Source organism: Oncorhynchus mykiss, chromosome 10, assembly GCF_057628025.1.
Source record: "Oncorhynchus mykiss isolate SJ-2025 chromosome 10, ASM5762802v1, whole genome shotgun sequence".
Classification (NCBI taxonomy): domain Eukaryota; kingdom Metazoa; phylum Chordata; class Actinopteri; order Salmoniformes; family Salmonidae; genus Oncorhynchus; species Oncorhynchus mykiss.
Genome location: NC_143031.1, coordinates 41,089,536 through 41,104,211, shown reverse-complemented (window position 1 = coordinate 41,104,211; position 14,676 = coordinate 41,089,536). Strand labels below are relative to the sequence as shown.

General features: G+C 43.7%; 1 protein-coding gene across 4 annotated transcripts; it reads left to right on the top strand.

The window, feature by feature from the left end:
* Positions 1-3,039: 3,039 nt before the first annotated feature.
* Positions 3,040-14,186, top strand: LOC110533882 (protein phosphatase 1D). 4 transcript variants are annotated; one of them, XM_021618459.3, is made up of 7 exons: positions 3,040-3,747; positions 4,317-4,542; positions 9,429-9,553; positions 9,732-9,913; positions 10,013-10,249; positions 10,492-10,564; positions 13,327-14,186. In XM_021618459.3, the coding sequence occupies exons 1-6, from the start codon at positions 3,228-3,230 to the stop codon at positions 10,561-10,563; spliced, it is 1,362 nt and encodes a 453-aa protein (XP_021474134.2). In that variant the 5' UTR covers positions 3,040-3,227; the 3' UTR covers position 10,564; positions 13,327-14,186. The 4 variants fall into 4 exon arrangements, with proteins under 4 accessions (XP_021474134.2, XP_021474135.2, XP_021474133.3 ...); XM_021618460.3 differs by having other exon boundaries at positions 13,324-14,186; XM_021618458.3 differs by lacking the exon at positions 10,492-10,564.
* Positions 14,187-14,676: the final 490 nt, after the last annotated feature.

The following is a 14,676-nucleotide window of genomic DNA, read 5'->3' as shown; positions in this document are numbered from 1 at the left end:
CACAGGTGTAATACCTTCTCTGGTCCACGTTAACTAGCGGCCGCCGGGGATGATCTGGCTTCAGTAATAGGAGGCCGTCTTGAAGCAGGGTTCAAATAGGCGTCTCCCGTTCTACCACACGTTAGTTCGGACTTGAATTCAGGTCTACTGGGCTCTGGCCTACTGATTCGCAACATCTGTACCATAACCTTGTGATTTTCTAATATAGCAACCAGGGTGTCAACTGATGGGGGGTTGCTCTGGGCAGCATGGCACTTTTCGGTGGTGGAATATATTTGTCCATTACCAGGCAATCTATTCCTGATGGCCCGTCCCCATGGTAAGCCAACTTCTACTTGGCCTGAATGCCAAGTGTCACGTCTGGAGAAAACCTGGCAACATCCATACGGTGAAGCATGGTGGTGGCAGCATCATGCTGTGTGGATGGTTTTCAGCAGCAGGGACAGGGAGACTAGTCAGGATTCAGGGAAAGATGAACAGTGCAAAGTACAGAGAGATCCTTGATGAAAACCTGCTCCAGAGTGCTCAGAACCTCTGACTGGGGTGAAGGTTGACCTTCCAACAGCACACCAACCCTAAGCGCACAGCCAAAGAAATGCAGGAGTGGATTCGGGACAAGTCTCTGAATATCCCTGAGTGGCCCAGCCAGAGCCCCAGGCTTGAACCCGATCTAAAATCTCTGGAACCTGAAAGTAGTTGTGCAGCGACGCTCCCCATCCTGCCTGACAGAGCTTGAGAGGATCTGCAGAGAAGAATGGGAGAAACTCCCCAAATACAAATGTGCCAAGCTTGTAGCTTCATACATAAGAATACTCAACCCTGTAATCACTGCCAAAGGTGCTTCAACAAAGTACTGAGTAAAGGGTCTGAATACTTATGTAAATGTGATATTTCAGTTTAATTTTATAAATTGAAAAAAATAACTAAAAACCTGATTTTGCTTTGTGTGTAGATTGATTAGGAAAAAAACGAATCGAATCAATTTTAGAATAAGTCTGTAACTTAACAAAATGTGGAAAAAGTCAAGGGGTCTGAATACTTTCTGAATGTACTGTTTTATTTTTAAAAAAAGATACTCTGAACTCCGACATTGCTCGTCCTAATATTTATATATTTCTTAATTCATTCTTTTAATTTTAGATTTGTATTTTGTGTATTGTTAGATATTACTGCATTGTTGGAGCTAGGAACACAAGCATTTCGCTACACCCACAATAATATCTGCTAAATATGTGTATGCGACCAATCAATTTTTTGTATTTTATGTAAATGTAGGTTTATGTATATTGTGTATTTTATTGTTATTTCCTGTTTGGACCCCAGGAAGAGTAGTCACTGCCTCGGCAGCCTTGGCAGTAGCTAATTGGGGATCCGAATAAATACTACACTGAACAAAAATATAAAACGCAACATGTAAAGCGTTGGTCCCATGTTTCATGAGCTGAAATAAAAAATCCCAGAAATGTTTTGTACACACAAAAAGCTTATTTCTTTAAAATGTACACATTTGTATACATCCCTGTTAGTGAGCATTTCTCCTTAGCCAAGATAATCCATTCACCTGACAGGTGTGGCATATCAAGAAGCTGATTAAACAGCATGATCATTACACAGGGGACAATACAAGGATACTTTAAAATGTGCAGTTTTGTCATACAACACAATGCAACAGATGACTCAAGTTGAGGGAGCATGCAACTGGCATGCTGACTGCAGGAATGTCCACCAGAGCTGTTTTTTTTTTATTTCTTAATTTTTTATTTGACCCTTATTTAACTAGGCAAGTCAGTTAAGAACAAATTCTTATTAACAATGACGGCCTACCCCGGACGACTCTGGGCCAATTGTGCGCCGCCCTATGGGACTCCCAATCACGGCCGGATGTGATACAGCCTGGATTAGAACGCGGGATTGTTGTGACACCTCTTGCACTGAGATGCAGTGCCTAAAATCGCTGCACCCTTGCCCAGTCATGTGAAATCCTTAGATTAGGGCCACATTTATTTATTTAAATTGACTGATTTCCTTATATGAACTGTAACTCAGTAAAATCTTTGAAATGGTTGATGTTGCGTTTATATTTGTGTTCAATGAAACTACGAAATACTCCAGGAAATGACATTGCAGGCTAGCTCAGTGCTGCAGCCTCTCATTGAGTAATTTTATTGAAGGCCGACTGGGGTACTGCAGGCTACCATTAGCAACCAAATTATCCGTATAATTTATTCTGTGTGCGATTTTACAATAATTGGTTCAAGGACATACATCTGGTTTATTAGAAGCAATTATTGGTACCATGATTGTCTTTGAAAAAGTTTACATTTTCCCATGCACTATAATACTGTTTTCTGCTAACAACGTGGTCGGCCTTGAACTTCTGTGGCTTCAAAGAGAGGGAGAAGTTGTTCTCCCCCGGAGCACACTTTATATGTAAGGCTGTACAATAGTGTAATATGAATGTTTAATATTTATTATAGGCTGACCGGTTAGCTAATGTGGCTCACTTCCCAGTGGTTTCAAATTCCTGCGATAAAAGCTATGAAGCTAATATTTGTTTAAACTCTTTGGAATTGTAATATGTGGGTGTACTGAGTAGACTGATATCCCATTTCATGGGTGCACACTATAGATAAGGCTTTACAATATAATATGAATGTTCAACACTCACAATAGACCAACTGTGGAGGGGATTCTCCGCAGTCAAAGTTCTGCAATAAGAGCTATGATGCTAATATTTGTGTAAACTCTTTAGAATTGGACTCACTGAGTAAGCTGATAACCCACTTCATGGCTGTACAGTGCATATATGTATGCCCCCAAAGCAATTCATGCAGTCTAATAAATCCACAGTGGGATTTGAACTTTACTATTAATTGTCAAATTAATTTGTTATTGTATTTATTTTTAAGCTATATAAAAACATTCCAACCTGGTTAAACATGATCTAGTCCAAATATGGCATTATTCCTCTATGTGTATCCTGTTTGGATGTTTCAATTGGGGACTTTTATTTTTTTTTTAAGGCAAACTGCAAATTCCACTATTGTGGCTAGCTTCACACAGGCGGTTCAAATACCTTACGACCAATCGTCGAAAAATAAACAGAAGCAAAGAAGGAACGGAGAAAGGGTTTTTCGATCCAGATATCATTGCACATTTTGGCTTCAAACACGGCTTAGCATAACCGGTGGACAAGTATTTATTGTATAGCTTTGCTTGGATTTTTCATGGCCATGAACGACGCATTAATTTTCCGAGTTAGTGCATTCTCCGAGCAAGGAGGAAGGAGATACATGGAGGATGTTATTGAGTTTAAAGTGGAGTACGAACCGCCTGAACCAGAGCCAGCAGAGGGTGGTCTGAATTCGGTAGAACAACAAGGGGAGTCAAAAGTAGAGAAACAGGAGAATGGTCATACTGAGCAGACCATAATAAGCAATTCCCCCGAAAACGTTAAAGAATCGGTGCCTGTTAGTGCAATGTGGACAGAAAACATAACATGTGAGAAGCATGGGGACACTTCCCAGGCAGAAGTTCCAGCAGTGCACACGGTCGTTCGGAAGTCTGTGGCGTTTTTTGGTGTATTTGACGGTCACGGAGGGCGAGAAGCTGCTCATTTTGCGCGAGACAATCTGTGGGGTATTCTGAAAAAGCAAAGGGGGTTTTGGTCAGAAGATCAAGGGGAAGTCTGTGAAGCAATTCGAAAGGGCTTCATTGCCTGCCACCATGATATGTGGAAAGAGCTACGTAAGTGATCTTCTTTGCTGACTGACGCGATCTACAAGCTAGCTAGCCAACAACGCTCAAGTTATTGTTGCGAAATTATGGCGCCACAATAACTGTGGTTTAGCTAGCTACTGTACAGTCTGTAGCTAACCAATGCCTTTTTGCTGCTGCTACTTCCAAATATGATCGCCTCGTCCCCTCTGCTACAGTTCTGATATCCATCCCTTTTAATATTAGCTGTTAACTGGCAATTTTATGAGCAGGTCTTTTCTATGTAACGTTATTGCTCGGGGGTTTTGGGAAGACAAAACAATTGGGGTTTGTGAATACCTAGCTCTGCAAGTAGAGCATAAAAGGTAAGCATGTCAACCTTATGTTCCAAAAGCAATGATGAGTTTCTCTCATGACAAGCTGTTCTTGTCTCAACCTCTGACATGTGTCATCCAAAGGTCTCCCGATTTCCTCTAATCTGAATACACTTCTTTCATATGATGGCCGAATGCCAATTGTCACATCCACTCATCTGTGTTGCTGCAAGTTGTTTGTTCATAATAATGTTCTCCAATGCTTTCCCCATCTTAATCCTACAGCTGAGTGGCCCAAGACTCTGACCGGCCAGCCCAGTACTGCAGGAACAACGGCCAGTATAGTGCTGATCCGGGGGGATCTGATGTACGTAGCCCATGTGGGGGACTCGGCAGTGGTTGTTGGGGTGAAAGAGCCCGGTGAAAAGAACATTAGAGCCTTGGAAGTCACACAGGACCACAAACCTGAACTTCCCAAAGAGAAGGAGCGCATTGAGAGACTTGGGGGCAGGTGAGTTGGAGAGGACACAACAGTCTCAGTTTGTGTCAGTGCCCAGTGTGTTCCGTAAGTACATGGAGTAGCCAGACAAATTGTATAAATATAAATATACTGTGCCTTGCGAAAGTATTCGGCCCCCTTGAACTTTGCAACCTTTTGCCACATTTCAGGCTTCAAACATAAAGATATAAAACTGTATTTTTTTGTGAAGAATCAACAACAAGTGGGACACAATCATTAAGTGGAACGACATTTATTGGATATTTCAAACTTTTTTAACAAATCAAAAACTGAAAAATTGGGCGTGCAAAATTATTCAGCCCCCTTAAGTTAATACTTTGTAGCGCCACCTTTTGCTGCGATTACAGCTGTAAGTCGCTTGGGGTATGTCTCTATCAGTTTTGCACATCGAGAGACTGACATTTTTTCCCATTCCTTCTTGCAAAACAGCTCGAGCTCAGTGAGGTTGGATGGAGAGCATTTGTGAACAGCAGTTTTCAGTTCTTTCCACAGATTCTCGATTTGATTCAGGTCTGGACTTTGACTTGGCCATTCTAACGCCTGGATATGTTTATTTTTTAACCATTCCATTGTAGATTTTGCTTTATGTTTTGGATCATTGTCTTGTTGGAAGACAAATCTCCGTCCCAGTCTCAGGTCTTTTGCAGACTCCATCAGGTTTTCTTCCAGAATGGTCCTGTATTTGGCTCCATCCATCTTCCCATCAATTTTAACCATCTTCCCTGTCCCTGCTGAAGAAAAGCAGGCCCAAACCATGATGCTGCCACCACCATGTTTGACAGTGGGGATGGTGTGTTCAGCTGTGTTGCTTTTACGCCAAACATAACGTTTTGCATTGTTGCCAAAAAGTTCAATTTTGGTTTCATCTGACCAGAGCACCTTCTTCCACATGTTTGGTGTGTCTCCCAGGTGGCTTGTGGCAAACTTTAAACAACACTTTTTATGGATATCTTTAAGAAATGGCTTTCTTCTTGCCACTCTTCCATAAAGGCCAGATTTGTGCAATATACGACTGATTGTTGTCCTATGGACAGAGTCTCCCACCTCAGCTGTAGATCTCTGCAGTTCATCCAGAGTGATCATGGGCCTCTTGGCTGCATCTCTGATCAGTCTTCTCCTTGTGTGAGCTGAAAGTTTAGAGGGACGGCCAGGTCTTGGTAGATTTGCAGTGGTCTGATACTCCTTCCATTTCAATATTATCGCTTGCACAGTGCTCCTTGGGATGTTTAAAGCTTGGGAAATCTTTTTGTATCCAAATCCGGCTTTAAACTTCTTCACAACAGTATCTCGGACCTGCCTGGTGTGTTCCTTGTTCCTCATGATGCTCTCTGCGCTTTTAACGGACCTCTGAGACTATCACAGTGCAGGTGCATTTATACGGAGACTTGATTACACACAGGTGGATTGTATTTATCATCATTAGTCATTTAGGTCAACATTGGATCATTCAGAGATCCTCACTGAACTTCTGGAGAGAGTTTGCTGCACTGAAAGTAAAGGGGCTGAATAATTTTGCACGCCCAATTTTTCAGTTTTTGATTTGTTAAAAAAGTTTGAAATATCCAATAAATGTCGTTCCACTTCATGATTGTGTCCCACTTGTTGTTGATTCTTCACAAAAAAATACAGTTTTATATCTTTATGTTTGAAGCCTGAAATGTGGCAAAAGGTCGCAAAGTTCAAGGGGGCCGAATACTTTCGCAAGGCACTGTATATAGTGTACTCTTTCAATTTCTTTTATTGTGGAAAAAACATAATAACAAATGTGGTGTTCTGTCATCTAAACACAGATTCTCTGTTGAGTAACAATATAGATGGTCACATTTCTGCCCTGCTAGAGCTGCCCCGGTCAACTGTGTTGTTATTGTGAAGTGGAAATGTCTAGGAGCAATAACGTCTCAGCAGCGAAGTGGTAGGCCACCGAGTGCTGAAGTGGGTTAAAATCTTTCCTCGGTTGCAACACTCACCACCAGCCTCCGGACTGGCGCAGTGGTCTAAGGCACTGCATCGCAGTGCTAGAAGTGCCACTAGAGATCCTGGTTAGAGTCCAGGTTCTGTCGCAGCCGTCCGCGACCGGGAGACCCATGGGGCGGTGCACAATTGGGTTAGGGGAGGGTTTGGCCGGCAGGTATGTTCTTGTCCCATCTTGCGACTCCTGTGGCGGGCCGGGCGCAATGCATATGTAACGGATGTGAAACGGCTAGCTTAGTTAGCGGTGCGCGCTAAATAGCGTTTCAATCGGTGACGTCACTTGCTCTGAGACCTTGAAGTAGTGGTTCCCCTTGCTCTGCAAGGGCCGCGGCTTTTGTGGAGCGATGGTTAACGATGCTTCGTGGGTGTCAGTTGTTGATGTGTGCAGAGGGTCCCTGGTTCGCGCCCGGGTATGGGCGAGGGGACGGTCTGAAATTATACTGTTACACATACTGACACGGTTGGCAGGTGTACAGTGTTTCCTCCTTCCGGGTTAAGTGGGCATTATGTCAAGAAGCAGTGCTGCTTGGCTGGGTTGTGTTTCGGAGGACGCACAGCTCTCGACCTTGGATACCATGAAATTGGGGAGAAAAATGGGTAAAAATTCTAACGAACACTCACTAATGAGTTCCAACCTGCCTCTGGAAGCAACGTCAGCACAAGATCTGTTCGTCAGGAGCTTCATGAAATGGGTTTCCATGACCGAGCAGTCGCATACAAGCCTAAGATCACCATGCGCAATACCAAGTGTTGGCTGGAGTGGTATAAAGCTTGCCGCCATTGGACTCTGGAGTAGTGGAAACACTTTCTCTGGAGTGATGAAATCTAACAGTCCGACAGATGAATCTGGGTTTGGCAGATGAATCTGGGTTTGGTGCCAGGCGAACACTACCTGCCCCAATGCATAATGCCAACTGTAAAGTTTGGTGGAGGAGGAATAATGATCTGGGGCATTTTTTCATGTTTTGGGCTAGGCCCCTTAGTTCCAGTGAAGGGAAATCTCAACGCTATGCATACAATGACATTCTAGACGATTATGTGCTTCCAACTTTGTGGCAACCGTTTGTGGAAGGCCCTTTCCTGTTTCAACATGACAAAGCCCCTGTGCACAAAGCAAGGTCTATACAGAAATGTTTTTTTGAGATCGGTGTGGAAGAACTTGACTGGCCTGCACAGAACCCTGACCTCAACCCCATTTGAACACCCTTGGGATGAACCGGAACGCTGACTGCGAGCAATGCCTTATCGCCTAACCTCACTAATGCTCTTGTGGCTGAATGGAAGCAATCCCCAACATCTAGTGGAAACCCTTCCCAGAAGAGTGGAGGCTGTTATTGTAGCAAAGGGGGGACCAACTCCATATTAATGCCCATGATTTTGAATGAGATGTTTGACGAGCAGGTGTCCACATACTTTTGGTCATGTAGTGTAAGTATGCTTAGCTTTTATAACCTTCCATCTGTTTTCTTTTATCATATTTTGAACCAGAATGAGACTCTAGCCACTACCCATTGTCCCTGCAGTGAGGATTAACCATCTTCATTTAATATTTTCATAATTTAGCTGCAGATAATCGTCAAAAAGAAACCTCCCAGTATGCAATTCAGAGGGCCAAATGAACGTCTCCATCACGATTCGGTTCCTGACTGTCACCTAAAAGAGCCATTCAAAAAGAGCCGTTAGTTCGAACAGCCTGTCACCATCAGTAGGCTACACTGACAAGTCATTTTAGCGGTCCCTCACAAGTCATAGGCTTCGAATCCTAGGAAAGTACAAACAAGTTACTGGTTGCGATACGATGGACATATAACTACGTTGTACGATCTATAAATATCAAAGGGATATAGGAGATCGACTTGATTCAGTCTGTTCGACGCCTTTAAAAACCAACATGTCCAGTGTTTCCCAACTCCAATCCTCCAATACCCCCAACAGCACATTTTCTGTTGTTGTAGCCCCGGATTCAACCTGATTCAACTTGTCAACTAATCATCAATGAGCCAGGTGAGTTTGTCCAGAGCTACAACAAACGTGTGCTGTTGGGGGGGAACTGGAGGACTGGAGTTGAAACGCTGAACTAGTCGACACTTACTGTTCGGTCGTCAATCAAAGCACACAGTAAATATCCTATGTGACCCGACTCTGTGGATGGCTATGTGAAACAATTAATGCGCCACACAACAATTAAGTGTTAACTCATCGTTACCATTACGTGTAAATGAACTAACATGAAAATAAGTTTGACTGCAGCCAACCGCAGCGCACATAAATAACACGGATACCGAGAGGCAGGACAGACGGCAGACTGACAAACCAGCAGTTATCCTGTCATCACTCACTTTGTGACTGACAGGCAGGCGCCTGTTCTATCAATAGATTACTAGAAGATGTACTGTATATCGTTCATTCTAGTGGGAGAAGGCTATACAGACTTTTCTGACGAGGGAATTGAACCTTTTAAATGTAAAGAAGCCAAGTTAAATTTATGAAGTAGAAAAAGTGCGCCGGCCGGCCGACCGATGAGTCTGTTACCTGTTACCGCAGACCAAGTGTAACAACACCCGCCCAGAACCGACACATCCGGCTTCTTCACCTGAGGGATCGTGGGGGATGCTGATGAGTATTTCTGTCTGTAATAAAGCCATTTTGTAGGGAAAAACTAATTCTGTGGGTTGACCTGGCTGCCAAGTGGGTGGGCCTATTTTCTCCAAGGCCCACCCATTGCTGCACCCCTGACCAATCATGTGAAATCCATAGATTAGGGCCTAATGAAATCATTTCAATTGACTGATTTCCTTGTATGAACTTTTGAACTGTAATTGTTGCATGTTGCGTTTTATATTTTTGTTCAGGAAATGATCACATAATAAATCCGCCGTGCCTGTTGTGCTTGTGTCCTTTTTCAGTGTAGTGAAGAAGTCCGGGGTGAACCGTGTGGTGTGGAAGAGGCCCAGACTGACCCACAATGGCCCTGTCAGGAGGAGCACTGTCATAGACCAGATTCCCTTTCTCGCTGTGGCCAGAGCTTTGGGTAAGCACTACACTGTTGGCCTAAACACAAGTTTCCTCTGCCCTCCACTAGATACCTTACCGCTTCATAGCTGCTGCCTTTATGCAAACAGTATGATTTCCAGTAAGCTTGTCATCCAATCATTTCATTTAATATTTGCCCAGTGATGAAGCGTGTGTGTGTGGTTTGTTGTTGAAAGGGGACCTGTGGAGCTATGACTTCTACAGTGGGGAGTTTGTGGTCTCTCCAGAGCCTGATGTCACTGTAATGACCATTGACCCTAAGAAGCACCGCTACATCATCCTGGGTAGTGATGGCTTGTGGAACATGATGCCAGCTAAGGATGCTGTCGCTATGTGTGAGTGCCACGATCAGATGGTGGTAAGCCAGAGCTTCTTGTTTCCCATTCAGACCAAACCGTCTTGGCTGTCTGCCGATGCCCTTCTAACAGGTTGATGGTGTCACTATGTCTGCTCTTAGGGCCCTAAGGGATGGTCCTGTGCCAAACGGTTAGGATGCACGGCCTTGCTGTTCTGGCGCCAGCGCATGCTCCGTGCAGACAACACAACGGTCATAGTGATAACCGTGCAGCACCCTGATGAGCCACCCATGACCATGCACCTACAGGAGCTCTATGTCAATATGGCAGAGGGCCTTGATAAGATCCCCCCCGTTACAACCGCAAACTCTCCCCGCCGTTACGACGGCCCCATTATGGTACGTACCAAGGGTAACTTAGAACAGCACCATCCCATTTTAATACTTCCACCAGGCTTAAATGTAACCCGTGTTTGTTTTATTTGCATTTCATTGAACATTGTATTTGAAGCCTTGATTAAAAGCAGAATTGCTAGTGCGACCTGGAACCCCAGTGTCAGTGGGTCTTTCCAGTCGTTTACGGCTGCTTCCTAGAATCTGACCGCTCCTTCACCAAGACAACTTTTTGTTTTTTGGGACAGACAGAGGAGGAGGATGGGGAGGTCTGTTTTGATGAAGAACATGGGCATTGGCGACACCTAGAATGGGAGTGAGGTGACTGTCCACTCAGTGAATTGTAAATGAGCGTGTACAAGCGTGTGATTGATAATTGTTCAAATGAAGGCCACGTCATTGACATTTGTTGTAAAAAAAAAAAAAAAAACATTTTTAAGATTTGAAGGTGTCACATTTCAGATGTAGGGAACTGTAAAAAAAAAAAATTTAACATTTATGAGTGTCACTACCCTCAACTGTTAAATGTTCTGCTAGGCTACATTGCTTGTGTTCACACCAAGCAGTTGGAGTGTAGCTACCCTCATATAGATGCTGTTTTTGCACAGGGAGACAAAGCTGCTGACGATGAGTGGGCCCCGATTTCTGTATTCCCATATTAAGAGGGACTCTGACTTTAACAGACCTGTGCATCTTGTGTACTGTTGGCCCATTCAAAGAAGCAGCCGTCTAGTGTTTTAGTAAAAGAGGGAAACTATAGAGAGCAGGCAGATGTTTTCTGTAAACGGAGTGGCTGCGGTTCTGGATTTTCTTGAACCCGGTTTGCTGCGGATAAGAATACAGATATTTCTGTGCATGTGCATTGTTTCAACTTTCTTTAGCCGCTGCACACTCCCATACCGCTTTCCTGTCCTTACAGATGTATTTTACAGAGCTGAGCTCACCCAGCTGCCTGCTCCGCTGCTGGCTTGCCCCTCCTAAATCAGCGATGAACGCCTTTGTCTGGTGTCGCCTTCAAAGTTCATGTTGTACACAAAAGACATGGTCGACATATTCAAACTATTGCAAAAGATTAGGCGATCAAGCAGGATCACGATGTTGTGTTCATTTTTTCAGAGGGGGAGTTAAGACTACATACAGAACTATTTACATGTTGGCGCACCGGTCGGCGCAAAACGAACTCGCCCCTTGTCAGACTAGTGACCGGCTTGGCTGCCCAGAGATGGAACAGCTAGGTAGCCTACTCGTGCGGTTCTTGCAGGATCATCGAGAAAGAAGCGGAAAAAGTCAGATTGTGTTTAGCCCCAATGCAAAACTGAAGTGAGGACTTACATGAAGCTGTCTAGGCAGCATAAGCAAGACACCGACACGTACTGTTAGTCTAATTAGAGATCCAATGTTTCATCATTGCAGAACACTGGCTAAGCAGAAGGCAGAGAGACGTTCTTAGTAGTAGTGTTATTTTTTTCCCCAGGAACTGCGTCTGATGATGGCAGCAACTATAGCCTACATCACACACACACAACACAGATTTTTGTAGGGACTGCGTCCTGCTTGTGCAACTGCAATATCCGTTACAACAGACAGGGAAGGTTGTAGCCTTCATAGTAGGCTATATCTCTTTTGGAATGTTGGTTCAAATCGCTGCAGGGTTTTTATTTCAGCTGTTCAGAAATGAGGCAGAGACTGGCTAGAACATGGTTCAAAAGTGAGAAACTGAAGGAATGGGAGTGTGAGCAGCAGCTATGTAGGGAAAACATTTGTTAAATAACACATGCGCAGAATGTGCTCTGGATCCTTAGCTTTGAGAAAGAGGTTTCTGCTGCCACAGCCTTTTCACGGCCCTCTTAAGTGGAGCGTGGGCTTATTCAGGGTGAGGGGGTGGGACTTGTTTGATCTTCTCCCATTTTTCCTGCAGTGCACTTGTGATGCTGATAATGCAGAATTGAAGAGAAAAAAAAAAACAACGATTAGACATAGAGCCGCTTAAAAGGTAGCTTGTGGTCTGGCTATGGTTTTTCATCTTGATCCAGTCCAGACCTCTGACTCAGGGTTAGGTGATGGATCTTGGTTAATTGCATATCTGCATTCTCTTATCGTTCTGATTTTAAACTAACAAAATGATGTTGACCAGAACTCCGGGAGAGTTGGAGGATGTCTGTCATTGGCAGTTCCGTTCCACATGAAGGCAGCCACCTTGTTTTCTCATTTATCTAGTGCTGAGAGATTAGTTCTTTCTGAGGTCGTTCCAGGTTGGTTTTCAGTCAAGATAATTAAAAAACAAACATAAAATGCACGATGCGTTATATGGGCTGAATGCTATAACACAGAATAAGCCCTTTAATAAGAATCCCATGATGGGAGTGACTGCCCATTAATGAGTATCACTTATTAACCATCATTTATTCACTTTACTAAAATATTTCAGTTGTGTATATTACATTTGTTTTATTTATTTCGTTCCATGTCATGTCATCTCTATAGAGATGCTGTCTGACAAAATCACTATTTTAGTAGTGTTTCAAATTTAATAAGACATACTTTTATGACTGCTGAATACCAACTACCAATAATTTGTCATTTCAGGTTAGAGACTGCACTCAATCCCTCTCGATCGCACATTATTCTGTCTCTTCTCTCGCTCTCTGTGTCTGCCCCACACTAACCTAACAGGCATAAAAGAAACACACCTGACAAGTAGGTGTGCAATGAATTATGGTAATTTGTAGTTAATTACCCCCCCCCCTGTGGTAAACTATGTAGAATATTGTCTTCTACAACGCCCTACTACATCGCCCTGTTCGGACTTGATCTGAGTTATCTCTAGATCTCACAATGTGCGCATTTAAGCGCACAGAAAAAAAACTGAACAAAAATGAATTAAAATTATTGAACCAATGTCAGTCAGTTAGTTGTTTTGAAAACCAGAAAGTAACCAACATTTTGTTTAATCGCTCAGCACTACATTAGTGTTGCTATAACCCTTTTCTGGATTCTACTCGGTGTGCTTGATTTGCTTCATATCATGACTGATGGATTATAGAATGTTAACCTTTGTTTGTTTATCTGCCCTGTTCCAGCAGAACCCAGAGGTTAACACTGTGTCCTCTGTGGGTGAGCCTCTCCCCCTCCCAGCTCTGGAGTGGAGGAATAGTCTGTGTGAGGCTGGTCTCTGTCCCCCTTCAGAGCCCCTGGCAGAGGTGGACTCACAGAGAGTGACCCCAACAGACAGAACCTTGAACGTTTGTTCAATTGAAGGCACAGGGACTCCAGGGTTCTCAGCACCATCCACCCCTCTGCTGAGGAGGCTTCGTAGGCCCCCACACACTCCCCTCTCCCCCAGCATAGCACACCACAGCCTTGGTCGGTCCCCTCACAGTCCCTTGTCTCCCAGGATGCCTCGCCGCAGCCTGGCCCGTTCTCCACGCAGTCCCTTGTCCCCTAGAACGTCTCGCCGCAGACTCAGTGACCGAACCCCTCTGAGGCGAGGTGGAAAGGGACAGAGACGCTCCCCCAATGTTCCCGTCATCCTACCACAGAAACGCAAGGCTGCCTTGTGTGTGTGCTGAACCTCATCTTACCACGGACGACAGATTGACTAGGATGATGACCTTTATCATTCTGCAAAGAGATGCATAAGGACATCTGAACATTGTGTGCTCATGTATCAACAGTATGCCACTGTTCCATTCATAGATTAAGTATACTTTTATAGTGGAGTCTGGTACCATCTAAACATTTTTGTAAAAATGTGATGTTTGTGTATATGCTAACTTTACATCTTACGTGTTTTTATGATCTTTTGTTTATTAACTGTTTTAATGGAAAACATATTTTATCTAGTGTATACTGCTGGTCATATTTCCACCCCCTTTTTATGTTTAAAATAATAATAATAATAATAAATCAATAAAAAATCCCATATTCTGTACCAATAGAAAAATATTATACTAAATACTTTCCAAACTGTACATTATTCATACTTAGCAATATGTGTATTTTTGAAAATCATAATGAATTGACTATCCTGAACTAAACCACAGAGCCTGAATGAATTTGGTGATAAACGCCACACCTTGTTTTAACTTCCATGCGGAGATCAAGGTGCTTAGTTTCTATCACTGGACAGGTGAAGAGCAGTCAGGAATGCCAAATAAGTGTTTTGAATCGGGAGAGGGGGATCCATGGTGTTTTGAATCGGGAGAGGGGGATCCATGGTGTTTTGAATCGGGAGAGGGGGATCCATGGTGTTTTGAATCGGGAGAGGGGGATCCATGGTGTTTTGAATCGGGAGAGGGGGATCCATGGTGTTTTGAATCGGGAGAGGGGGATCCATGGTGTTTTGAATCGGGAGAGGGGGATCCATGGTGTTTTGAATTGAGAGGGGGATCCATAGTGTTTTGAATTGGGAGAGGGGGATCCATGGTGTTTTG